At 39.6% G+C, this 26618-nt stretch overlaps 1 protein-coding gene across 27 annotated transcripts in view; it reads left to right on the forward strand.

The window, feature by feature from the left end:
- Positions 1-26618, forward strand: part of MAGI1 (membrane associated guanylate kinase, WW and PDZ domain containing 1) — a 612719-nt gene that overhangs the window by 455726 nt on the left and 130375 nt on the right. For 25 of the 27 annotated variants that reach the window (XM_082344623.1, XM_082344625.1, XM_082344631.1 and 22 more), the window contains one exon: positions 20212-20331. In XM_082344623.1, the coding sequence (XP_082200749.1) occupies positions 20212-20331 (120 nt within the window). Of the gene's footprint in view, positions 1-1596; positions 6507-12842; positions 13326-20211; positions 20332-26618 lie in introns of those variants that run through there. The other 2 variants (XM_082344622.1, XM_082344621.1) reach the window with 2 other exon arrangements.

Below are 26618 nucleotides of genomic sequence, written 5' to 3' on the forward strand. Positions count from 1 at the left end.
GGGAGCTCTGTGTTACACAAAGAGAAGACGATAATGTCATGAAGTAGCTCACACTCTTCAGGAGGGAGGGTCCAACTGAAAAGGATGGGATTGTTAGGGGAGGGTCCCCATGGCTGAAAGCTCAGACCTCTGACGAGGCAGCACCACCCCTCGGGTGCAGGTACCTCTCAGATGAGATGGGGCTGGTTCTATGGAATCTGTGTCCCGGAACCAAGTGCTACTACCAGGTGAAGAGCCTCTGCTGGGGACACACTGACAGGAACAGCAAACAAGTGGGAAGAAGCAAGTCCCTTCTCCATTCTTCGGGCCTCTCAATCTCCCTCAATTGGCCTCTGTTGCACAAGAAGCCTGGGAAAGACAGTTTGCAGACTCCTACCCCAGCATCACAGAGCACAGTATGGAGGGGTGGGTTTGGAGCTGAGAGACTGCTTTAATAACCAGCGCAGGCAGTGATGTATGCTATGGAGAAAGATAAAGCAGCATGGGTAGTACAGGGTGGGGGGCAGGGGTGGAGAAGGAGGTTGCAGTTTAAAATAAGGCAATTTAAATTAAGGAATTTCGTACGGAGAAGATGACTAGTCTGTTCCAGCTGCCATAGCAAACCAGTGGCTTAAACAACAGAAATTTACTATTTTCTCACAATCTAGAGGGTGGAAATCCAAGTCAAGGTACCAGTGTGGTTGGGTTCTGGTGAGAGCCCTCTTCCTGGCTTACAGATGGCTGCTTTCTTGCTGTGTCCTCGATTAGCAGATAGAGAGCATGAGTGTGAGCTTGGGTGAAAGCTCTCTCTGGTGTCTTTTCTTACATGGGCACTAATACCATCATGAGGGCCCCACCCTTATGACCTCATATAAACTCTCCCAGAGACCCCACCTTTAAATACCATCACGTTGGGGCTTGGTGTTTCAACATATGAATTTTGGGGGGACATGAATCAGTCTATAGCAGTGACATTTGAGCAAATACTTGAAGGAGGTTTGGGAGCAGCCCTGAGGTTATCTGGAGGAAGAGTGACCACCTGGAGCAAGAGCATTTTAGGGGTGAGTTATATATAGCAAGTGCAAAGGCCGTGAGGCATGGAGTATTCTAGGAACAAGGAGACCAACAGGGCTGGCACAAAGGGAGACATGAAGCCATTTGGTATCAGACTTCAGAGCTTAGGCTCCGACGTCCGAAAATCCTGAGTTTTAATCCCAGTTCAGCCCCCTCTTTAACTGTGTGACCATCGTAGGCAAGTAATAATGTCCTTTTCAATGCTCAGTTTCCCCATTTGAGAAGCAAGGATATTAATACTATACCCTGTGGTTATGATAAAGTTTCAGGGGAAAAAATGTACTTTGCACAGTGGCTGACATATAGTAAGTGCTTAATAAGTACTTGGTTGTGATGGTGATAATAGTAGACCTGTATTATAAATGTAACACCTATGGCTGCTGCTGCTGCTGCTACTCTCCCCTTCCCCCTTCCCCCCTCCCCTCCCCCTTCTCCCTCCCCCTCCCCCCCTCCTCCTCCTCCTCCTCTTCCTCCTCTTTATTGTTACCACTGTCACTGTTGAACTTGTTTCATGACCCAGAGCTTGAAGCCTGAGGCAAGAATTGCTTTTGATACATTTTGGAATGTTTATAATTCCAGTCCCTCAACTCCATGGAAAGATTTCTGAATTGTGCATCAGTCAGTATTACTTCCTCCAATAAACTTTGTGGCGTGTCCTCACTCTCATTTTTAGTGTTTGTGTAATTGAGGCATCATAGTGGCAGGCATGCTAATGCGGCTGTGGAAAATAGCAGTGCTTTCCCTTTGTCAGGGATTGGCCCACGGTTGTTGAGTGTTGATTGTAATGGAGCCTGCAGTGGCTAGGGACAATTCTATTGGCTGAGAATTTACCTGAAGATGCCGGGACTTCATCCCTGGGCCTGGAGTGGTGACTGGGGACTTCAAACTTTTGACATATTGATAGTGCTCCTTTTTGCATGGTGGGGATGCTTGTTTTCTTTGTGCTCTTTTATGCGTTCTAAATTTTCTAGAGCATGTACTCTGTATATCTGAAAAGAGAAGAGAGTAAAGTTTATTAATTTTTAAGATAGCCACTTCTACCTCAAATTGGATCGGGTCCTATTTTGTGAATGTCATATTTTCCATTAATTTGGTGTAAATGTCATTCATTGACATTTCTGTTTCATTGCTGTTCATTTAAAGGTTTAGAAAAGCACTCTTTCCTCTTAAATGTCTCATTTCCTGTTTTACATAGGTAAAACAAAAATTTTTTTGTGTAAACTCACTAACTTTAAAAATGAATAGCTTTAATCTTGTATTAACTCTTTTCAGATGTAACATGTATTACATGTTGAGAGCAGAAGAGGCTTTCTGGATTTCCCAACTGGCTCAGGCAAATACTTACACCTTTTCTTATTTTTGGTTTTGTTTTGACAAGCCAGGCCTGTGGAAGCCCATGCGGTAGCTTTTGGATTTATTTAAAACTTTGACTCTTTGCTCCCTCTGGGCAAAAATCTAGGTTTACCAGAAGGTGAGAGTGTAACTGCTGGGTAAATAGGTTAAGAGGTAGGTGTCTGATGAAAACTCCTTGTAAGAGCTCCGGGATCATCTATCACCTCCCCAGGTCTTCACCTGCTGACAGGAAGCTAATGGCTGTGGTACCTGTGCTGCCAGCTCAAGGAAATAAAGACTGCCTCTCCCTTCTCCCTGCCCTTGATCAGCAGGCGCTGTTGACAGGGATGATGAATTAGATGAAACTCGAGAGTGAGGACCAGTAAGCATTGTGTGATATGATGTTTAATTAATAGGTGTGAAATAAAACAAAAACAAATGAAAGCACTAGTTTTTTTCTAAGGATAGATTGTTCATATGTCAGAACTAAGATGTCATTACCTTTTAATGAATCGATTTTAGAATTTCTGTCTTTAATAAAGAGTCATTGATTTGATCCTTGACCCGATTTTATCTGGCCTCATATTAGGTCCAGTTTGTGTAGATGACAATGGTGTAATTTGCATTCTTGGGTTAAGGAAAAGTCTGTGGGCTAAAAATGATGTGGCCAGTTTGGAAGGCAGCGCTTTCACTCACCTGGCATCTGTGAAATAAGGCTTGTTTGAAAAGGGACAATTTCTATTAGAAAGCATAGAATAATTTATAGTTTTTAAGTAGTAATTATTCTAAGTACCTTATAATAATAAACATTTCTACTTGATTTTACTTTTTCAAAACTGGCCACTCACTTTCTAATAATACCTTTCGATACCTCATATAGTTTTCTAATGAAATAATTCCTTTAAAAGTCAGTGTGGGTGATAATCACGTGAGCACAGACTTCTGTTCATCACTGTCTACATTCTTCCAAGCGAATGTTTTAGAAGCATTAATAATTTGTGTTTAATTTCACCTCTAAAGTCTACTTCATTTGGCTTACCAGGCAGAGTGAAAAATAATCATTTCTATGACTCATCCATCTCGGAAGTGTAGTCTATAACATAAAACAACCCAGAGTTGTGACAAGGGAAGTACTACATAATGTGAGACTGTAATTGCTCGCTGAGAAATGAACTAAGCAAAAGAAAGGCAATAGCAGTTCGTCAGCTGAGTCTGCCTCATTTTGTAGTTGCTCCCAGTCTGTATTTTTTTGGAATGTGACTTATAGTTAGAGAGATAATTGGCAAGCATTAGATAAGGTAATGGATGGTCCCAGGGTAGCGGAAGTCAAGGCGGTAATTCAGTTTTCTGGGAATCTGCCTATGTCATCATTTATGGGGGAAACACATAAGTGACTTATGAACAATAGCAGAGTCCCAGGAGTGAATTCAGCTGCCTGGGAATCCATCCTTAAGTGATGTCGACATGCTCGTGTTCCTCAGACTTGGCTCATAAGACACCTTCCAAATGTTACAGTTAGGGGTTTTGTTTTGTTTTTTTTTGAATTTTTGAATTTTATTTTATTTATTTATTTTTTACAGCAGGTTCTTATTAGTTATCCATTTTATACATATTAGTGTATATTTGTCAATCCCAATCAGAGTTTTGGGTGCCAATGGAGCCTTTTCAAAGTGAATGGTGGTATTTAGGAAAATTAAAAAGGCAGAGGGGAAGTACCTGTTAAAAAAACAGAAATACTTAGTTTTTATGCTTTTTGCTCAGTTTCAACACTGTTCTGAAACATAATCCTAGAAATTTCACTGTTCACACTACGTTTTCCTTTATACTATAAAGGCCATACTCTTGTGTGTTTCAGTAAGGAAATACATAAGTAGTACCGTATATCTTTGGTATACGCTTAATGTTGTACCCATCTCCTCTTTATTCTTTTAGCGTCTTATATCCTCTGTCACACACTGTTTCCTTTTGTTTACTTTGACATAGCAGTGTATATACTTGATAAGGGCCAAAGTAAAATTTACATGGTGATGACTGTTAGTCTGTATACTTGAGAAGGCTTTAAGAACTGTCATGACTAGGTCAGCTGAGAACCAGTATATTTATTAAAATCAATACAAACTCCTTTTTTCTTATATCCATCTTGACTTGCTCTTATAACTGCTCGCTCTTGGTACTAGATATAAATTGATTTCTCTCTTTATATCCAGGTGTGTAGTATTTCTTCAATAAGTAAATATTACATCCTTTCAATGAGAAGGAGTTAATCATATGAATCACGATTACATGAAATTAGGGGACTTGAGGGCCTCAAATTCAGACACTGTATTCCAGTAAATAGGCATCTGTCTATCCTCACAGATGCCAGTGCTCAATGACAAATGATTAACTAAAATTATGGTATTCACAGAACGAGTTGACTTTATGATTTCTTAGCAAAAGATAATCCAAAGAGTTGTGGTTGGGAGCTGTGTGCGTTCGTGTGAGAGGCTTTGAAAAATGATAATTAAGGATAGAATATTATGTGAACTGTGAAAATTTTGTGGGAAAAAAATGTCCCTCCTGGGAGAATTAAATTAGGCATTATGTACAGAAAACCTGTTCCGAGGTAGCAGTATAATGAAGGGTCAGTAGTTAGGTTCTTTACTTTTAAAGCAAAATGGTTGGAAAGAAAAAGGAGGGAATTGTGGTGGTCATGGTGACGATGATTTTGTTGTTATGGCCAATGTTTATAGAATGCAGATTATAACCAGGCCTAGCAGGTTATATGTATGGTCTTACACAATCCTGACACAACCTTATGAGGCAGGTATTATTATCTCCCCATTTTAGAGGTGAGAAAACCGCAGCCCAAAATGTTTAACTTGGCTGTGGTTACACAGTTTGTCAATATCAGAGCTGGAATTTGAACTCACCAAGTCTGATGTTAGATTTCATAACAGTTTCTCTCTTTGGCCTTTCGGGGGGAAAACTCCAGACCCCTGCAGTTTTTAGGAAAATAAGATAACGTGGTCTGTAATTTCTGATCTCATGCTTGCACTTGGTTCGTATATTGGAAGGACTAATGAAAGCAGGCTGCTCTTGAAGGACAAATTACGCCACGTGCCTATTATTCACAGAAATCTAACAGCTCCTCTACTGAATTGTAATATCCTTGAAGACAGAGACTACTTTCTGTTGTAGTGCAATATTGTTTTTAACAGCTTTATTGATAGACATTGTACACTCCATAAAATTCAGCATTTTTATTATATTCCTAGAACTGGGCAACCATTCCAGCTATCTAATTTTGGGACCTCCTTTTTACCCCCAAAAGAAACCCATCTACTCATTGGCAGTCAGTCTTGATTATTTTTTTTGAAACTGAAGAAAGAAAGCTGCCAAAGATTAGAAGCATTTAGCATTGGGCTTGCAAAGTCACCTAATTTGTGGAAACTTGATATTCTTCATTAATTACAGCTTTTTACCAAAATAATCATTTTCTTTCACGTGCTTTTGAAATTACCTGGTTGAAATCGTTGGCATTAGTTCATTCCATTTTATACAAACAATTGCTGTCATTAGTTCAGAGAAAGTAAAAAGTATAACCTGTCATAATAAAGTCTATCTGATCTAATCCCTTTTTATGATAGACAGTCTTTAGGACTAGACTATGGCATTACTGATTTTCAGAATTCCTTTCTGAACAAAAATGCCTCAAGATAATCCTCCAAAGTTGATTTTCGATAAGCATGTATCGAGTGTTGGAGATCTTATTCTTTATTGCCTGAATGCTGAATGTTTGCAATGACTCAATGACAGCTTGAGAATTTTCCCTTTCCTGTTTTTAATGAATGCAAGATTTCCGCGTGTATGTATGTGCCAAGGTTCCCTCCTCCGCATCAAAGAGGAAGAATGGTTAATATGCATGTTCAAGTCATTACTTGACTTTCCTATTCAGTGGATTCTGGCCTGAATTACCTCATTATTCTGATTAAGAGGTAGGAAGAAATAGTTCCTGGGAGCTCAGGTTTTGGATTAAGGAAGTCATGGGGGGAGGGGTCAGGCATTCTCCCCCAGCCTTAACTCCATCAGCACAAACTTTCTTTGATGAGGACAGGCGATGAAGAACTGTGAAGACTCAGGTATCCCTCTCCCTGCCCTAGTTTGTTTCTATACCCAATGTCTTCTTTGTATACAGGGGTTTTGGCTGCTCTGTGGCAGTAGAATCTTGGGTTCAAATCCTGGCTCTGCCATTTACTAGCTGTGTAATTTTTGGCAGGTCACCTAATCTCTCTGTGCACTTTTTCTCATCTGTGAAGTGGGGATAATAATAATAACTATAGGGTTGTTTTTGTCTGTTTGGTGGATTTGAAAAGACACAAGTGGGGGACTTGTTTTCTTTTTTTAATAACCATTTTTTTAAATTAAGGTACAGTGTAGTTGACTTACAATGTTGTGTTAGTTTCAGATGCACAGCAAAGTGATTCAGTATTGTATATATATTCTTTTTCATATTCTTTTTCATTATAGGTTATTACAGAATACTGAATATAGTTCCCTGTGCTATACAGTAGGTCCTTGTTTATCTGTTTTATATACAGTAGTGTGTATATGTTAATCCCAAACTCCTAATTTATCTCCCCCCCAACCCCCCGCCGACTCCCCACCATCCCCATTGGTAACCATAAGTTTCTATGTCTGTGAGTCTATTTCTGTTTTGAAATAAGTTCATTTGTATAATTTTTTTAGATTCCACATATAAGAGATATAATATGATATTTGTCTTTCTCTGTCTGACTTACTTCACTTAATATAATCTCTAAGTCCATCCATGTTGCTGCAAATGGCATTATTTCACTCTTTTTTATGGCTGAGTAGTATTTCGTTGTATATAGGTACCACATCTTCTTTATCCATTCATCTGCATGTGGACTTGTTTTAGACATAAACACTTTCTCTTAGGAGAAGAGGTCAGTTGGTCTTTTGTCCTCCGTTCCCTGTGCATACCTCGTGTTCACCGGCAGGAGCAGCAGGTGATACAAAAGCTTCAGTAAAAGCCAGTGCTTTTTATCCAGAAAGATCTAATCCAATACTAAGCAGATGCTTTTCTTTGTAATTTTTTAAAAATCCTTGTAATTGTGTTAAGGAGAAAGTCTCAGTTTGGTGCTAATAGGTCTCTAACAACTTTCTAATGTTTGTTAATCTCCCTTTGTAATAAGAGAATGTGGGCCTCAGGCTCAGAGCCTCAGGCTCTAGATAAGATGAAATGACTTTATTTTGGTTGTGTTTATTTTTAGCTATTGTTTATGGCAGGCTGAAACTGATTGTTCACTGGAGGTAATGTTAAATGTTTCCTTTTCTAAAGTTTTATAAGCAGTAAAATTCACTCTTTGTGGCGTACACTTCTGTAGGTTTTGAGAAATGCATCGTCCTTCACCCTCCACCACAATCAGGATACAGAAGAGTTCGGCCTCCTCAACCCCTCCCCCACTCCCCCCATTCCCTTCTACTGTCCCCTTTGTAGTCAGCCCTGACCACACACCTGGCAACAACTGGTTTATTCTCCATCCCTACTGTAGTACTGCCTTTTTTTTTTTTTTAATCAGTCATCAGTTTTATACCCATCACTGTATACATGTCAATCCCAATCGCCCAATTCAGCACACCACCATCCCCACCCCACCGCAGTTTTCCCCCCTTGGTGTCCCTACGTTTGTTCTCTACATCTGTGTCTCAACTTCTACCCTGCAACCCGGTTCATCTGTACCATTTTTCTAGGGTCCACATACATGCGTTAATATACGATATTTGTTGTTCTCTTTCTGACTTACTTCACTCTGTATGACAGTCTCTAGATCCATCCACGTCTCAACAAATGACTCAATTTCGTTCCTTTTTATGGCTGAGTAATATTCCATTGTATATATGTACCACGACTTCTTTATCCATTAGTCTGCCGATGGGCATTTAGGTTGCTTCCATGACCTGGCTATTGTAAATAGTGCTGCAATGAACATTGGGGTGCATGTGTCTTTTTGAATTACGGTTTTCTCTGGGTATATGCCCACTAGTGGGATTGCTGGGTCATATGGTAATTCTATTTTTAGTTTTTTAAGGAACCTCCTTATTGTTCTCCATAGTGGCGCTATCAATTTACATTCCCACCAACAGTGCAAGAGGGTTCCCTTTTCTCCACACTCTGTCCAGCATTTGTTGTTTGTAGATTTTCTGATGATGGCCATTCTGACCAGTGTGAGGTGATACCTCATTGTAGTTTTGATTTGCATTTCTCTAATAATTAGTGATGTTGAGCATCTTTTCATGTGCTTCGTGGCCGTCTGTATGTCTTCTTTGGAGAAATGTCTATTTAGGTCTTCTGCCCATTTTTGGATTGAGTTGTTTGTTTTTTGATATTGAGCTGCATGAGCTGCTTGTAAATTTTGCAGATTAATCCTTTGTCAGTTGCTTCATTTGCAAATATTTTCTCCCATTCTGAGGGTTGTCTTTTCATCTTGTTTATGGTTTCTTGTGCTATGCAAAAGCTTTGAAGTTTCATTAGGTCCCATTTGTTTGTTTTTGTTTTTATTTCCATTTCTCTTGGAGGTGGGTCAAAAAGGATCTTGCTGTGATTTCTGTCATAGAGTGTTCTGCCTATGTTTTCCTCTAAGAGTTTTATAATGTCTGGCCTTACATTTAGGTCTTTAATCCATTTTGAGTTTATTTTTGTGTATGGTGTTAGGAAGTGTTCTAATTTCATTCCTTTATATTGTAGCTGTCCAGTTTTCCCAGCACCAGTTATTGAAGAGGCTGTCTTTTCTCCATTTTATATTCTTGCCTCCTTTATCAAAGATAAGGTGACGATACGTGGGTGGGTTTATCTCTGCGTTTTCTATCCTGTTCCATTGCTCTATATTTCTGTTTTTGTGCCAGTACCATACTTTCTTGATTACTGTAGCTTCGTAGTATAGTCTGAAGTCAGGGAGCCTGATTCCTCCAGCTCCGTTTTTTTCCCTCAAGACTGCTTTGGCTATTCGGGGTCTTTTGTGTCTCCATACAAATTTTAAGATGATTTGTTCTAGTTCCGTAAAAAATGCCATTGGTAATTTGATAGAGATTGCATTGAATCTGTAGATTGCTTTGGGTAGTATAGTCATTTTCACAGTATTGATTCTTCCAATCCAAGAACATGGTATATCTCTCCATCTGTTGGTATCATCTTTAATTTCTTTAATCAGTGTCTTATAGTTTTCTGCATACAGGTCTTTTGTCTCCCTAAGTAGGTTTATTCCTAGGTATTTTATTCTTTTTGTTGCAATGGTAAATGGGAGTGTTTCCATAATTTCTCTTTCAGATTTTTCACCATTAGTGTATAGGAATGCAAGAGATTTCTGTGCATTAATTTTGTATCCTGCAACTTTACCAAATTCATTAATTAGCTCTAGTAGTTTTCTGGTGGCAATTTTAGGATTCTCTATGTATAGTATCATGTCATCTGCAAACAGTGACAGTTTTACTTCTTCTTTTCCAATTTGTATTCCTTTTATTTCTTTTTCTTCTCTGATTGCCGTGGCTAGGACTTCCAAGACTATGCTGAATAATAGTGGTGAGAGTGGACATCCTTGTCTCGTTCCTGATCTTAGAGGAAATGCTTTCAGTTTTTCACCATTGAGAATGATGTTTGCTGTGGGTTTGTCATATATGGCCTTTATTATGTTGAGGTATGTTCCCTCTCTGCCCACTTTCTGGAGAGTTTTTATCATAAATGAGTGTTGAATTTTGTCAAAAGCTTTTTCTGCATCTATTGAGATGATCATATGGTTTTTATTCTTCAATTTGTTAATATGGTGTATCACATTGATTGATTTGCATATACTGAAGAATCCTTGCATCCCTGGGATAAATCCCACTTGATCGTGGTGTATGATCCTTTTAATGTGTTGTTGGATTCTGTTTGCTAGTATTTTGTTGAGGATTTTTGCATCTATATTCATCAGTGATATTGGTCTGTAATTTTGTTTTTTTTGTAGTGTCTTTGTCTGGTTTTGGTATCAGGGTGATGGTGGCCTCATAGAACGAGTTGGGAGTGTTCCTTCCTCTGCAATTTTTTGGAAGAGTTTGAGAAGGATGGATGTTAGCTCTTCTCTAAATGTTTGATAGAATTCACCAGTGAAGCCATCTGGTCCTGGACTTTTGTTTGTTGGAAGATTTTTAATCACAGTTTCAATTTCATTACTTGTGATTGGTCTGTTCATATTTTCTGTTTCTTCCTGGTTCAATCTTGGAAGGTTATACCTTTCTAAGAATTTGTCCATTTCTTCCAGGTTGTCCATTTTATTGGCATAGAGTTGCTTGTAGTAGTCTCTTAGGATGCTTTGTATTTCTGCGGTGTCTGTTGTAACTTCTCCTTTTTCTTTTCTGATTTTGTTGATTTGAGTCCTCTCCCTCTTTTTCTTGATGAGTCTGGCTAATGGCTTATCAATTTTGTTTATCTTCTCAAAGAACCAGCTTTTAGTTTTATTGATCTTTGCTATTGTTTTCTTTGTTTCTATTTCATTTATTTCCGCTCTGATCTTTATGATTTCTTTCCTTCTGCTAACTTTGGGTTTTGTTTGTTCTTTGTTCTCTAGTTTCTTTAGGTGTAAGGTTAGATTGTTTACTTGAGATTTTTCTTGTTTCTTGAGGTAGGCTTGTATAGCTATAAACTTCCCTCTTAGAACTGCTTTTGCTGCATCCCATAGGTTTTGGGTCGTCGTGTTTTCATTGTCATTTGTCTCTAGGTATTTTTTGATTTTCTCTTTGATTTCTTCAGTGATCTCTTGGTTATTTAGTAACGTATTGTTTAGCCTCCATGTGTTTGTGTTTTTTACGTTTTTTTCCCTGTAATTCATTTCTAATCTCATAGCATTGTGGTCAGAAAAGATCCTTGATATTATTTCAGTTTTCTTAATTTTACTAAGGCTTGATTTGTGACCCAAGATGTGATCTATCCTGGAGAATGTTCCGTGCGCACTTGAGAAGAAAGTGTAATCTGCTGTTTTTGGATGGAATGTCCTATAAATATCAATTAAATCTATCTGGTCTATTGCATCATTTAAAGCTTCTGTTTCCTTATTTATTTTCATTTTGGATGATCTGTCCATTGGTGTAAGTGAGGTGTTAAAGTCCCCCACTATTATTGTGTTACTGTCGATTTCCTCTTTTAGAGCTGTTAGCAGTTGCCTTATGTATTGAGGTGCTCCTATGTTGGGTGCATATATATTTATAATTGTTGTATCTTCTTCTTGGATTGATCCCTTGATCATTATGTAGTGTCCTTCCTTGTCTCTTGTAACAGTCTTTATTTTAAAGTCTATTTTATCTGATATGAGTATAGCTACTCCAGCTTTCTTTTGATTTCCATTTGCATGGAATATCTTTTTCCATCCCCTCACTTCCAGTCTGTATGTGTTCCTAGGTCTGAAGTGGGTCTCTTGTAGACAGCATATATATGGGTCTTGTTTTTGTATCCATTCAGCAAGCCTGTGTCTTTTGGTTAGAGCATTTAATCCATTCACGTTGTAGGGTAATTATTGACATGTATGTTCCTGTGACCATTTTCTTAATTGTTTTGGGTTTGTTTTTGTAGGTCCTTTTCTTCTCTTGTGTTTCCCACTTAGAGAAGTTCCTTTAGCATTTGTTGTAGAGCTGGTTTGGTGGTGCTGAATTCTCTTAGCTTTTGCTTGTCTGTAAAGCTTTTGATTTCTCCCTCAAATCTGAATGAGATCCTTGCTGGGTAGAGTAATCTTGGTTGTAGGTTCTTCCCTTTCATCACTTTAAGTATATCGTGCCACTCCCTTCTGGCTTGTAGAGTTTCTGCTGAGAAATCAGTTGTTAACCTTATGGGAGTTCCCTTGTATGTTATTTGTCGTTTTTCCCTTGCTGCTTTCAATAATTTTTCTTTGTCTTTAATTTTTGCCAATTTGATTACTATGTGTCTCGGCATGTTTCTCCTTGGGTTTATCCTGTATGGGACTCTTTGCGCTTCCTGGACTTGGGTGGCTATTTCCTTTCCCATGTTAGGGAAGTTTTCGACTATAATCTCTTTGAATATTTTCTCTGGTCCTTTCTCTCTCTCTTCTCCTTCTGGGACCCCTATAATGCGAATGTTGTTGCGTTTAATGTTGTCCCAGAGGTCTCTTAGGCTGTCTTCATTTCTTTTCATTCTTTTTTCTTTAGTCTGTTCCGCAGCAGTGAATTCCACCATTCTGTCTTCCAGGTCACTTATCCGTTCTTCTGCCTCAGTTATTCTGCTATTGATTCCTTCTAGTGTAGTTTTCATTTCAGTTATTGTATTGGTCATCTCTGTTTGTTTGTTCTTTAATTCTTCTAGATCTTTGTTAATCATTTCTTGCATCTTCTCAATCTTTGCCTCCATTCTTATTCTGAAATTCTGGATCATCTTCACTATCATTATTCTGAATTCTTTTTCTGGAAGGTTGCCTATCTCCACTTCATTTAGTTGTTTTTCTGGGGTTTTTTCTTGTTCCTTCATCTGGTATATAGCCCTCTGCCTTTTCATCTTGTCTGTCTTTCTGTGAATGTGGTTTTTGTTCCACCAGCTGCAGGATTGTAGTTTTTCTTGCTTCTGCTGTCTGCCCTCTGGTGGTTGAGGCTATCTAAGAGGCTTGATGGGAGGCTCTGGTGGTGGGTAGAGCTGACTTTTGCTGTGGCGGTCAGAGCTCAGTAAAACTTTAATCCACTTGACTGTTGATGGGTGGGGCTGGGTTCCCTCCCTGTTGGTTGTTTTGCCTGAGGCAACCCAACCCTGGAGCCTACCTGGGCTCTTTGGTGGGGCTAATGACAGACTCTGGGAGAGCTCATGCCAAGGAGTACTTCCCAAAACTTCTGCTGCCAGTGGCCTTGTCCCCACAGTGAAACAGAGCCACCCCCCGCCTCTGCAGGAGACCTTTCAACACTAGCAGGTAGGTCTGGTTCAGTCTCCCCCAAGGTCACTGATCCTTCCCCTGGGTCCCGATGCGCACACTATTTTGTGTGCGCCCTCCAAGAGTGGGGTCTCTGTTTCCCCCAGTCCTGTCAAAGTCTTGCAATAAATTCCCACTAGGCTTCAAAGTCTGATTCTCTATGAATTCCTCCTCCCGTTTCCGGACCCCCAGGTTGGGAAGCCTGACGTGGGGCTAAGAACCTTCACTCCAGTGGGTGGACTTCTGTGGCATAAGTGTTCGCCAGTCTGTGAGTCACCCACCCAGCAGTTATGGGATTTGATTTTACTCTGATTGCACCCCTCCTACCGTCTCATTGTGGCTTCTCCTTTGTTGTAGTAGTACTGCCTTTTATTGAATATCACTGAAATGGAATTATACAGTACGTAGCCTTGTGAGTCTGGCTTTTCTTAGACTTAGGCATTCTATTTGAGATTAATCCATGTTGTTGTGTACATCTGTACTTTAGCCAAGTTCATTGTAGGGATTTACCGCAGTGTATCCATTCACCAGTTGAAGGACGTTCAAGTTGTTTTTCTCTTTTGGGTTGATTATGCATCGAGCTGCTATAAACACTTGTATATAGGTTTTCGTGTGAATGTAAGTTTTCATTTCTCTAGGATAAATATTTAGAAGTGTGATTTTGGGGTCATATGGTCGTTTTATGTTTAACTTTTTAGCAAACTGCCAAACTCTTTTCCCCGTAGCTGTACCATTTTGCATCCTTGGCAACAACGTTTGAGAGTTCCAGTTGCTCCTGTTTTTGCCAGCATGTGATATTGTAAGATTTTTTTTTTTAATCCATTGTGATAGGTATGTAGCAGTTAAGCATTTCCTTTTTACATGAATATATTTAAGTTTTTTAAACAGCTTTAACTTGAAGTGAAAATACTGAGTCAGTAGTACTGCTGGTACTGATAGGGCAAAAATTGTGTGAGTGGTAGGTAACTGAGTGAATTTGGGGAAACAACATGTTCTACTCTGCTTCATCTCCATCAACTAAAGAATAAATAGTATAAGGCTCTCCTGGATATTTAACCAATTTCAAGCAATGTAAATACTTGTTTTATTATAGAAAATCATGCACTTTCTTTAACATGGAAGTGGTTGGGATGACTATAATTTTTGGAAGTCTTATTGTTAGATTTGGATAAGCAAGACCCAGGTGAATTTTACATCAGTTGATATCCTTGAGTATTAACAGTTTAATCTTAGTAATGATCACTGTATTAGCAACCTGGCCTTGAGGCAAGTTGGATAGGTGCTGAGTGACAGCTTGCCTAGAAACCTAATGGTATTGGAAACACGTAGCAGTAGGAAATAGCATGTTAGTGTCTCATTTCTAGGATTTTTTGCTGCCTTAACTGGATATTTCAAGAGAATTTCTGGAATACGAAGAGAGAGCAAATGAGCTCCGAATCTGGTTTCATTTCTGTAGCCATAGTTTGTGGAGTTTGATGACAAGGAAGGTCGTTTTCTGATTTCCTCAGCAAGGGTCACTCATGCCAGGTACACTGAAAGTTTATGAACCATAGAATGTGCCCAAGAAGCAAGCAGCCACTCAAGCTTTTGGGACAAACATTTGGGGGCATTGCTAACTCATACTGAGACAGTCAGCAGGGCGTAGCTCAAATTAACTTGTTAAGTTATGATCTGGTGGCAGAAAAGCTTGATAGTATTCACTGCTCTGGTGCAAATCTTGTTAAATTTTAACACTTCAAAAGGACTCTGTTTAAGTGATGAACAGTTTGAGGTTTAAAAACCAAAATCAGGCAGAAAAATAGTGCCACCTTCTCAACTTTATTTGTCTTGTATTCCTATTCATAGCTAAAGGCAAGTGTTGGAGACATTGATGCTGGCTTTCTATGAGGTGGGAAACCTTGGGAAATACTGTGTGTTTGATTCACTTGGAGGCTCTATTCTTTGGCACGTTTTTGCAAGGACTAAGCTAATATTGAAGTTGTTTGAGTAGGAAGCCCAAGGATCAGGTAAAGATTTCTTAAATAATTATTTTATTTGATTTATAAAGTGCCAAAACAACTACGTGAGCAGTGGTGCAATTCAGAGAGATTTAAAGAAACAGTCCTTTTTTCTCTTCCCATTTCTGAACCCGCCTTCCTGAGGTTGCCACTGTTAAGGGTTTGTTCCCTCCATTTAACTATTTATTAACTCATAAAACATGCAGCACCCATAGGGCTTTCTTTCCTCTTTTTCAATAAAATGCAGTGATTTTTTTTTTTTTTGCACTTTATATCACTCAACTGTACATTGTAGATATTCTTTCTGGTAACTGCATGTACATCTAACAAGTATTCTTTATATAGCAAAAATATATATGTATATATATTTCCTAAGGGTGACTCTACCATATTTCATTCAGTCATTCCCATATTCATAGGCACTCAGTTTTATTTGTTTGTTTATTTTGGGGGACTGCATTTGTTTTGGTCTGGTTTTTGGGTTTTGTTTTGGCTGTAAATGATGATGCCACAGTTTATCTAAGGAGAATTTTTTTTTCTAAGAGACCATAGCCAATGGGAACCAAATGGAATTTTTAGTACAAAACATACAGTTTGACTAGATCATTTTTCAAAGCATGTAAGAGTTTTTAAAAGGATGGGTTTCCTGTATGAGTACAAGATTCTGCAGTTTGGTATGTTTCTTGTTTTTATTTTGAGAGCTGGAAGTGCTTTGGGGGCATGCTAGTGAACATTGTACTGGAAATGCCCTCCTAGTTTAGAATTGCACTGGCTAGTCCAGTTGCCACATGTGGCTATTTAAATCTAAAGTAATTAAAATTAGATAAAATTTCAATTCAATTCCTCTGTCACGTTAGCCACGTATCAATAACCACATGTATACAGATGTTGAACTATAACGTTGTACACCTGAAATGTATATAATCAAAATAATAATAACCAGATGTGGCTAGTGGCTACCATGTTAGACTCACATCTATGGATCATTTCCGTTATGGCAGCAAGTTCTATTGGCCAACAGTGGTTTCCAATGAGGGATAGTAAAGTCAGATTGCCTACTTTCAAATCATAGCTCTGCCCAGCTTACTTGTTATGTGACCTTGGGAAAGTTACTTTACTTCTCTGGGTATCAGCTTCCTCATCAAAAAATGAGTATAATAACAATCCTTCTGTGTTTCCTCGGAAGATTAGATACAGCAGTATTGATTAAGTGCTTAACACCTTGCCTAGGACATAAGTAAGCATCCAGTAAATGGAAGCTATTATTTTTTTCCTGGTGTTTGATAATCTCTCTCTCTCTCTCTCTCTTTTTCTTTCTTTCTTTTTTTTTTTTTTTGCCCCTTTTGGAAAGCGAGGAAGTGGGCACTGTGTTTGTTTGTTCGTTCAAACATAATAAGTGCAAGATATCGATGGCCTGATTTCTAGCTAGACCGGCAAAAAGCAATGTTGGTAGGCTATAGCAACCTCTGTTTGTCGGCCTGGTGATTTTTTTTAAATTTTTTTATTATGCTGTCCCCGAAAAACATGATAGAATTTGTTTTACTTCTCTTCTGCCAGGAAGTAACCCTTCTGGCTTTGTTAGAAGCGTGGTTTGTAATAATTGTACCCACCCCAGATGGCTTCTGAAAAACCTTTGAAATGCCATCTGCCAGGCGTGTGTCCAGCAGGCAGCCTGTCATTCTGCTGGAAGAAAAGAGGAGGCGGGGTCCCCTCCCAGGCCCTTTCTCCCTAGAGTCACTGAATGGAGCCTGCTCATGTGGGCCCAGACCCAGGGCAGGTTGCTCAGAGGATAACGGTGTAAACCTCCTCCTGGCCTGCAGAGTGGAAAGGTTTTGTCTGGGTAATAAACCCTGAAGGTTTTGTGGGTGGAGATATACCTGCCCCCACCCCCACCCCCTTCCCCTGCTGCTCAAAGGTCCTTCTAAGCATATTTATTTCCAGGGGAAAATGAGGTCTGCTCGTTTTCATTTTTCCTTTAAAATGTTCCATTTTTCAAGTTCTTGATTGTTTTCAATCCTTTCAGGAAATTAAGACCCAGAGGTTATTGTTGTCTTTATAGTTACACTGAGAAATTGGTTCAGAAAACGTGGGAAGAAATGACAAAGATTAAAGATGGTTATTGGAGGGAAAAAAAACCAATCCTGTGTGGTGTAGAAGACTTTAAAAACCCAACAAATCTTTTGTTTGGTCTTATTTATCCTCATTTTGGGGGGGGGTGGATTAAGTTAATAGAATTTTGGTATGGAGGCCAAATATGTGAGTTGCCATATAAAACATATTTAGGACAGATTCTTTCACAGCAAGTTTCAAAGAGATTCTGTTCTCGCCCTGCGCTGGAATTTCCCACTATGATGTAGACTGTTTGTGTTTTCCAAGTAGCCGGCTGAACAGCTTTTGCACTTGGCTCTGAGGCATCACACCCTCCTCCTCTGCTCCCGCCTTGCTGACTGTTGTCTCTTAGTCTCCTCTGAGGATCTTCCTCCTCGTCTCAGTTTCTAAAAATTATAAGGTTTTTGTGTTTAAGTCAAACTTCTTGGCTGCTTTTTCTATACTCTCTCTCCCCCTCGATTATCTCTTTCTGTCTCTTGCCTTCAAATGCCAGTGATTTACTGATGACTCCCAAGTTCAAGACCCAACCGCCACTCTGATCTTCAGATTTACATAGTCACCTGTTCACAGCTCTCTACATCCAGGTGTCTGATAGGCATTTCATACTTTTTACATGTTCAGAAGTGAACTCTTAAATTTTTTCCCCTAAAAGCCATTTCCCCCATCTTCTTGATCTCTGTAAATGGCAGAACCCATTTGCCCAGGTCAAAGAATAAGATGGCAGTCCTTATTCTTTTGTTTTTCTTATACACTCCATCCACTCCATCAGCAGGTTCTGTGTTTAAAATATAGACTTAGCGTGGCCTGAGGAGTTGATGTACTTTTAATACATCTGTCCTGCGGCCTGTCTTATAGCTGTTTAAAATGTTTACAATTCATAATAGAAATCTCACTGCTTCTTGTCACCTTTGTCTACTGTTCCTGTCTGTGCCCTGATTTTTTTTTTCTCACCTGGACACTGTAGTAACCAACTAACTTGTCTTCTTGCTTCTGTTTTTGCCCACCTCACCCTCCTACTCTGCCTGTTTCCTGCCCTTAGCTCAGTGATCTTTTAAAAATAAATCATGGTACCATCCTGCTCAAAACCCTCTAGTGGCTTCGCATCATCCTTAGAATAAAATATGAAATGTTTGCTGTGGCCAGCATCATCTGGCCACTTGAGGAAACTGAGAAATAGCAGAAGCTCAGGAACATGCCCAAGACCACACAGCCTGGTGAGCCAGACAGACTATGAATTCATCATTCCCATTCTATATACCTGCTCTACAGCAGTATATGGTACAGTTTATGCTTCTGGAATACCCACCGTGCGCTTGACACCAGAGATATAAACATTGTGAAGCACCTCAGTGGCCTTGTCATCGTCTGTCAGGGGAGCCAGAAATGGGAACAAATTAGGATACACTACAAGAGTAGACTGCTGGACACTATACAATCAGGCTTCTTTACCAGAAAGTCCCATCGTGCTGGGCAGAAGCTAACATTTGTAATATAATTGTTCTATGGACAGTTTGCAGCTGTTTATAACACTCAAATTTCAGATAATAGAAAAACGGGGCTTGTTTAAAAATGTGTTTAGCCTGAATGAAATATGCAACAAGTGTTGAGTTTTTTGATTTAAGAGAATTCTGGATATCCACTGTAAGTGCATGGAAATTCACATGATCAGAGACTGTGCTCTGCCATGAGCACTGGAGCTAACATACATACAGTTGCTTATTTCATTGTTTTAGGGAGAATTAGGACTAGGGAAAAATCCCTGCTTATTATATTAAAAAAACATTGATCTGAAAGCGCCATAGGTAATGGTGCCTTGCAAAATGAACCCATGTTGATCATATCCCCTAACTTGAATGTAGGAGAAGTCATGAGTTTTGCTCTTTTTTGGTCTCCCCTAACGTTGAACATAGGTTCCTAGTATACACTATGTAATTGCTTCTTGGTTTATTTTCTTTTTTTGTTTTGTGTGTAAACCATATTCCTTCCACACTTTGGGGTGAGGTTGGGCTAAATTGATAGGTCTCCCGCCCAGCACCTGAGCTGGGTGACTTAAATATTCTAGAGGCTCTGTGTTATTTCATAAGAAGAATCGTTATATTTATTAGTCTTTGATGAGATTAATTCAGGGGGAGAATTTTCTAGCAAATGCATTGTCCTTTTTCTCCCATCAGAACTTATGGGTGGCCTCTTTTTGCCAAACATATTAATTACATGGAGAGCAGCAACATTTTAATCCCTGGGAGGTATCCAGCCACAGATCTTGGGCAATTGAATTTCTCTGGTGATGTGTTTATGCAGTGGCTGTCATTTTCTTCAAAGGGCTTATTACATTGGTAGTTGCCAGATGTGTTGAGGAACACAAGAATTTTGAGGCCTATGATAAAAATATAAACCCCTTAGGCTCTGAGCTTAAGGTGGATGTCTTTTTTAGAACTTACTGGATCCCTAAAAGCTGCTGATTGTGAACGTCATCTGTATAAAATCCAGTTCACCCTTTTCATTCAGTGCGTTTTTTTAAGTGATAAAAATCTCCCTGGGTTGCCTCGCTGTGCTTGGTTTTCTCTTTCTTGCATTTGAGGGGCCCAGGCATCAGAGGATGGAAGTGAGGATACTTTTCTGCTAGAAAGAAGTTGTCTTTGCCAGGTCCCTGTCTCAGTAGGTTGGTCTGTCAGTTTAGGTACTCCAGCTGACTGAACAGGTTATTTTAATTACACCTGGATGGGGTGCTCCCTGTTTCAGTGGACTGATGATTTCTTGTGCCTTTGTCTTGTCTGCTGCAGGCACAACCCGGTCTCCCAGAGAAGGAGAGGTGCCTGGCGTGGACTACAGCTTTCTGACTGTGAAGGAGTTCTTGGACCTCGAGCGGAGCGGGACTCTTCTAGAAGTCGGCACCTACGAAGGTGAGCTGATGTGTGTGGCAGCGGTGAGGACACCTGTCTGCTGGGTCCTGCAGAGGATCCAGGGTCATCCAGGCAAAGATTCTGTGGACTAGTGAAGTCTGAACATCTCTAGGAGACTGCAGTTCACCTGAAGGGGAATAATAATAATAAAATATATGGAATATGGAATAAGGCTTTGTGGAGCGCTTTAAAAATAATTGGGGTTTTTTTTTTTCCCTCAAGTTTTCTCTAATTTATTGATTTAAACATGTGCGTGCATGTGTGTGTGTGTGCATGTGTGTGTGTGTTTAATATGGGCATGTATGGTATAAGAAAGAAGAGGAAGAAGAATCATAGTCAGTCATAAAATATGACCTTATTGGTAGTGTTGTCTTAATCTCAAGGGACTGGAATGTCATTTTTTACCACCAATTGCTATTTAATGTATTTTTTGAGTAGATGATACATTTACATGGTTCCTAAAGCAGAATATTTCAGAAGTATTCGATAAGTAAGCTCTTTCCTAGATCTGTCTTCCACCTGCCTAATTTCCATTTCTCCTTTCCCCAGATATTACAACCGCTGTTACTCGTTTCTGATTTCCCTTCTGAAACTGTTTAATGTTAATACAAACACATGTGCGAGTGTACACATACTCATATGTGTTTCATATGTGTGTGCTCATTTCTTCCCTGTTTTATACAGAAGGTAGTATACACTACATGCTGTTTGGCACTTTGCTCTTTTATATAACAGTATGTCGTACAGGTCTTCTCAGTTCAGTAATAGAGCACTTCTTGTTTTCTTTTTTAAGTGGCTGTGTAATCTCTTCAAATAGGTGGACCATAATTTATTTAACGTGGTCCCTTTGGATAAACATTTTTAATATTTCAAAATACAACTGTGTTGAATAACATGGATATAAATCATTTCACACAGGTGAAAATAAATCTGTAGGATGAGATCCTACAAATCAGATTGCAAGCTCAAAGCCAAATGTAGGGGGGAAATTAAACTTATCTTGTCTGAAAACAATATTATAGCTTGATTGCCCTGTTGAGTGTTATTATTTGAGACAGAAGGGCATACTATGATACTATTAATAATAAGTAGGTCAAGTTATTATATTATGTGTACTTTTTCTAAACTCAAAATTTGGACTTATTGGGCTTCCCTGGTGGCGCAGTGGTTGAGAATCTGCCTGCTAATGCAGGGGACACAGGTTCGAGCCCTGGTCTGGGAGGATCCCACATGCCACAGAGCAACTGGGCCCGTGAGCCACAATTACTGAGCCTGCGCGTCTGGAGCCTGTGCTCCGCAACAAGAGAGGCCGCGATAGTGAGAGGCCCGCGCACCGCGATGAAGAGTGGCCCCCACTTGCCGCAACTAGAGAAAGCCCTCGCACAGAAACGAAGACCCAACACAGACAAAAATAAATAAATTAAATTAAATTAAATTAAAAAAAAAGATATCATCATGTAATGGCAATTCTATAAATCTGGATTAAAAAAATATATATTTGGACTTACTGGACGATCCCAGTGGCATTTTCAAGATGAGACTTAAAAACAAAGGATGAATATGAAATAGGCTATTGTTTTATTAGGGGTATTGTAACTTTGATATGATAATCGCCCTGTTCCGGGCAGTGGCTAATAATTAAGTAATGATCATAAATCTTAGGGATGCTGATTCTGGTTTGATATTTTTTGCAGGACGACAGGGAAGAACGTTATCTTTGTACCTACTCTTTATTTTCAAATTGTGAATATACATTTAACATTGGTTAGGTATTAATCAAATTCCTGTATTGTGAATTCAGGAAGATTTACTTTGAGTATTGCTGATTATCAGTTGTCGTAGTTTCCTTGAGGTGTTGGGATGTGACTGGTGGTTGGTGGGCTGGGAGGGCATCTGAGAATGCCCGAGGCAAGAATGATTTATTAAGGTCTAGGAGTAAGGGGAGGGAAGGGATGGGGGCCTGAGTGGAGGTACCAAGAGCTTCTTCAATGTGTTGTTTTGTAAATGTGAATCCAGTTAAAAATTCAGGTGGCTAAGAATAGAGCAAGTGTGGATCCTCTTTGGTTTAAGAAAGTGAATTGTCTTATCTGAAATCAGTTATTATGCCCATCAGGGGAGCTTGTGCCCCTAATATAAAAAACATCCATTTGCCTTTTTGGAGAGGTTAAATGTGGGAGTGGTTGTGAAATGCCAAAGAGTACTGGGTTGAAAAAGAAAAGTATGTGGTTAGACAACAGCTTGTCTGGGACAAAAAAGAAAATCAACTCATTTTATTGAGGTGGTTATGTTACAAGTGTTACATAGGTGGAGTCACTTTATTTTCCCAATAATTTGATCACTTTGACAGAGGTAGCTATTATCCCTGACTTTTTAGATGGGGATGCTGAGGCCAGGTATCATTTAGGAACTTTCTCAAGGTTGTGCAGCTGGTTCTAGAAGGCAAGAGCCAGGAAGCAAACACAGTTGTTGGACTTTCAGATCCCATGCACTTTCTTGAAAACCCCAGAAGATCCTGGATGTAACTAAAAAGTTGTAAAAATAGCTCATTGGTACTTTCACCCAACTTCCTGGTGGGTAGCAACAGGAAAAAGTTTTTCAGAAAATGTCTTATCATCCTTCCACAAAACCATCTTTCTGTGAATGTCGCTCAGTTATTTTGGAGTCGAAATTCTCTTTTGCCACATATGAATCCACTCCATTTTTCACCCATTTGACTGTGTTCTTCAGCCTTTTGACCTTTTAGCTGTATGATTTCCCTGTCATATGAGACAGCTCATAGTTTTTTGGAAGCAACTGGAATATATTGTGTTGACTCTCATAAGCTGAAAGCAAAATGGAATTTTTATGAAATGCTGGATACTGTCACAGGAATAGGGCAGGATAGATCTTCAAGAGCTTTCTCTGTCTTTGCTCCCCTGGACTAGCCCCTCGATGGCGGCTCTGTCTATTGGACAGTAGCAAGTGTGCAGGCTGGGCTGTGGCCCTGGCAGAGTTTGAGTCTCAGGCCCTCTGTTGTTGAGCTGTGTGCCCTCCAGCAAGTTGCTTAATGCGCCATGTCTTCATTTTCCCTTCGGTAGAATGAGGATAATAATAGTGCTTTCTCATAGGTAGGATTAAATGAGACAATAATCGGAAAGGGCTGAGCACAGCATCTGACACATGTAAGCTCTCCATCAGCGTGTTAGCTTTTATATTTACACACACGACCGGTCTGAAATTGCCACCCTGGTGGATGGGTTCCCTCCCCCTTCTCCTAGTCAGTAAACCAGTGGATTTACCAGTAAAATATCTTTATTTACTTCCCAGGTACTCACTGTCTGTTTCCCCTGCTCACATTGTCTTTCCTCTTGGCCTGTCCTGGTTCCAAAGAGGAAGACACCACAACACAAATCACTCTTCACAGCAAGACTTTTAAACAGTTTTAAGGAAAAGTCATGAATGTACATGATGGAATTCTTTCTAGAGTAAAGAACTTAAGTATATTTGAGTCTAAATTGATTCTCCTCCTCTTCCTAGGAAACCGCTGTTAAAGGGTCTAGTGCAAAGATTCAGAAAACTTAGACATAATCGGCATAAACATATGTATACCTGTTTATTTCACTGCATTCTTGTCCATTGTACTTAACACATCTTGGAGGTGTGTTAAGTGCACAGTCCCACCTCATTCTTTATAAATGCTGCAGCATATCCCATTGTATGAATATATGTAGTTTATTTATCGAGTCCCCTGCAGATGGACATTTGGATGCCCCTCTCCCCGCTTTTTTTGGTGTTTTGTAAACAGTGCTGACATGAACATCTCTGTGCAAATATCTCACTCTACTGTTTTGAGTAGATCTATAGAGCAGGTTCCTGACAGTGCTGTTTTAAAGCCAGCCCTTCTGAGCCCACACAGTTCATTTCAGCATTGTCCCCAGGCGCAGGGTGTGACGTACAGGGCAGAAGACCAAAGCAGCTCTGCCTTTGAAGGTGCTTATGTTCTTTAGTTAATTATTTCTGCCAACGTTTGTCCAGTGTACACTACGTGCTGGGTGCTTTTCAAAGCACATTATGTGTACCAACTCACTTTATTACCCAGTAATCCTATAAGCTGGGTACAGTTTATCCCCATTTTACAGAAGAAGAGTATGAGGCCCAGAAATGCCCATTGTCTTTGCTAAGTTCATGGAGTGAGCCCAAGATAAAGCTGGGAATCAAACCCAGGCTGATGTGGTTCTAGGGTCTCTATAGACCCTCAGTCTTGGGAGACAAATTAAATTTAAACAATTTCAAGAGACGTGATGAATGTTCTGAGAAGGAAACTACAAGGGTGCCCCAGAAGCATCTAACAAGGGTGCTGCATCGAATTTCGCATCAGATTCGGTCCCCTGGAGGAAGTGGCCTTTGACCTGAAGCTCGTCAGAGGATCTCATTAGTTCAGTGTTTCAGCACCAGCCACAAAACCTGAATTCAGAGAGAACAAATGCAATGAAGCAAGAAAAGGTCAGAACGCTGGTCCTAGAGATGGAGGTGCAGGGAACCATTTCTTGCTTCCTGTAGAACCAATGCCATCCAGTAGGACTTTCTTCAGTGATGGAAATGTTCAGTATTCTGAGCTGTCCAACATGGCAGCCACTGGCCACATGTGATTTTTGTGACTGAGAAACTGGATTTTAAATTTAATAGTTTAAACTAATTTATCCTTAAATAGTCATATGTGTCTGATGGCTGCCATATTTTCCAGGGCAGTTCTTTTTTTTTTTTTAGCATCTTTATTGGAGTATAATTGTTTTACATTGTTGTGCTGGCTGCTGCTGTATAACAAAGTGAATCAACTCTGCGTATACATGTATCCCCATATCCCCTCCCTCTTGCGTCTCCCTCCCACCCTCCCTATCCCACCCCTCTAGGTGGTCACAAAGCACTGAGCTGATCTCCCTGTGCTATGCGGCTGCTTCCCACTAGCTATCTGTTTTACATTTGGTAGTGTATATCTGTCCATGCCACTCTCTCACTTTGTCCCAGCTTACCCTTCCCCCACCCCGTGTCCTCAAGTCCATTCTCTACGTCTGTGTCTTTATTCCTGTCCTGCCCCTAGGTTCTTCAGAACCTTTTTTTTTTTTAGATTCCATATATGTGTTAGCATACAGTATTTGTTTTTCTCTTTCTGACTTACTTCACTCTGTATGACAGTCTCTAGGTCCATCCACCTCACTACAGATAACTCAATTTCATTTCTTTTTATGGCTGAGTAATATTCCATTGTATATATATGCCACATCTTCTTTATCCACTCATCTGTCGATGGTCACTTAGGTTGCTTCCATGTCCTGGCCATTGTAAATAGTGCTGCCATGAACATTGTGGTACATGACTCTTTTTGAATTATGGTTTTCTCAGGGTATATGCCCAGTAGTGGGATTGCTGGGTTGTATGGTAGTTCTATTTTTAGTTTTTTAAGGAACCTCCATACTGTTCTCCATAGTGGCTGTATCAATTTACATTCCCACAAACAGTGCAAGAGGGTTCCGTTTTCTCCACACCCTCCCTAGCATTTATTGTTTGTAGATTTTTTGATGATGGCCATTCTGACCAGTGTGAGGTGATACCTCACTGTAGTTTTGATTTGCATTTCTGTAATGATTAGTGATGTTGAGCATCCTTTGATGTGTTTGTTGGCAATCTGTATATCTTCTTTGGAGAAATGTCTATTTAGGTCTTCTGCCCATTTTTGGATTGGGTTGTTTCTTTAATATTGAGCTGAATGAGCTATTTATATATTTTGGAGATTAATCCTTTGTCCGTTGATTCGTTTGCAAATATTTTCTCCTATTCTGAGGGTTGTCTTTTCGTCTTGTTTATAGTTTCCTGTGCTATGCAAAAGCTTTGAAGTTTCATTAGGTCCCATTTGTTTATTTTTGTTTTTATTTCCATTTCTCTAGGAGGTGGGTCAAAAAGGATCTTGCTGTGATTTCTGTCATAGAGTGTTCTGCCTATGTTTTCCTCTAAGAGTTTTATAATGTCTGGCCTTACATTTAGGTCTTTAATCCATTTTGAGTTTATTTTTGTGTATGGTGTTAGGAAGTGTTCTAATTTCATTCCCTTATATTGTAGCTGTCCAGTTTTCCCAGCACCAGTTATTGAAGAGGCTGTCTTTTCTCCATTTTATATTCTTGCCTCCTTTATCAAAGATAAGGTGACGATACGTGGGTGGGTTTATCTCTGTGTTTTCTATTCTGTTCCATTGATCTATATTTCTGTTTTTGTGCCAGTACCATACTTTCTTGATTACTGTAGCTTTGTAGTAT

This window comes from Balaenoptera borealis, assembly GCF_965194805.1.
Source record: "Balaenoptera borealis genome assembly, chromosome: 12".
In the NCBI taxonomy this organism is placed as follows: Eukaryota; Metazoa; Chordata; class Mammalia; order Artiodactyla; family Balaenopteridae; genus Balaenoptera; species Balaenoptera borealis.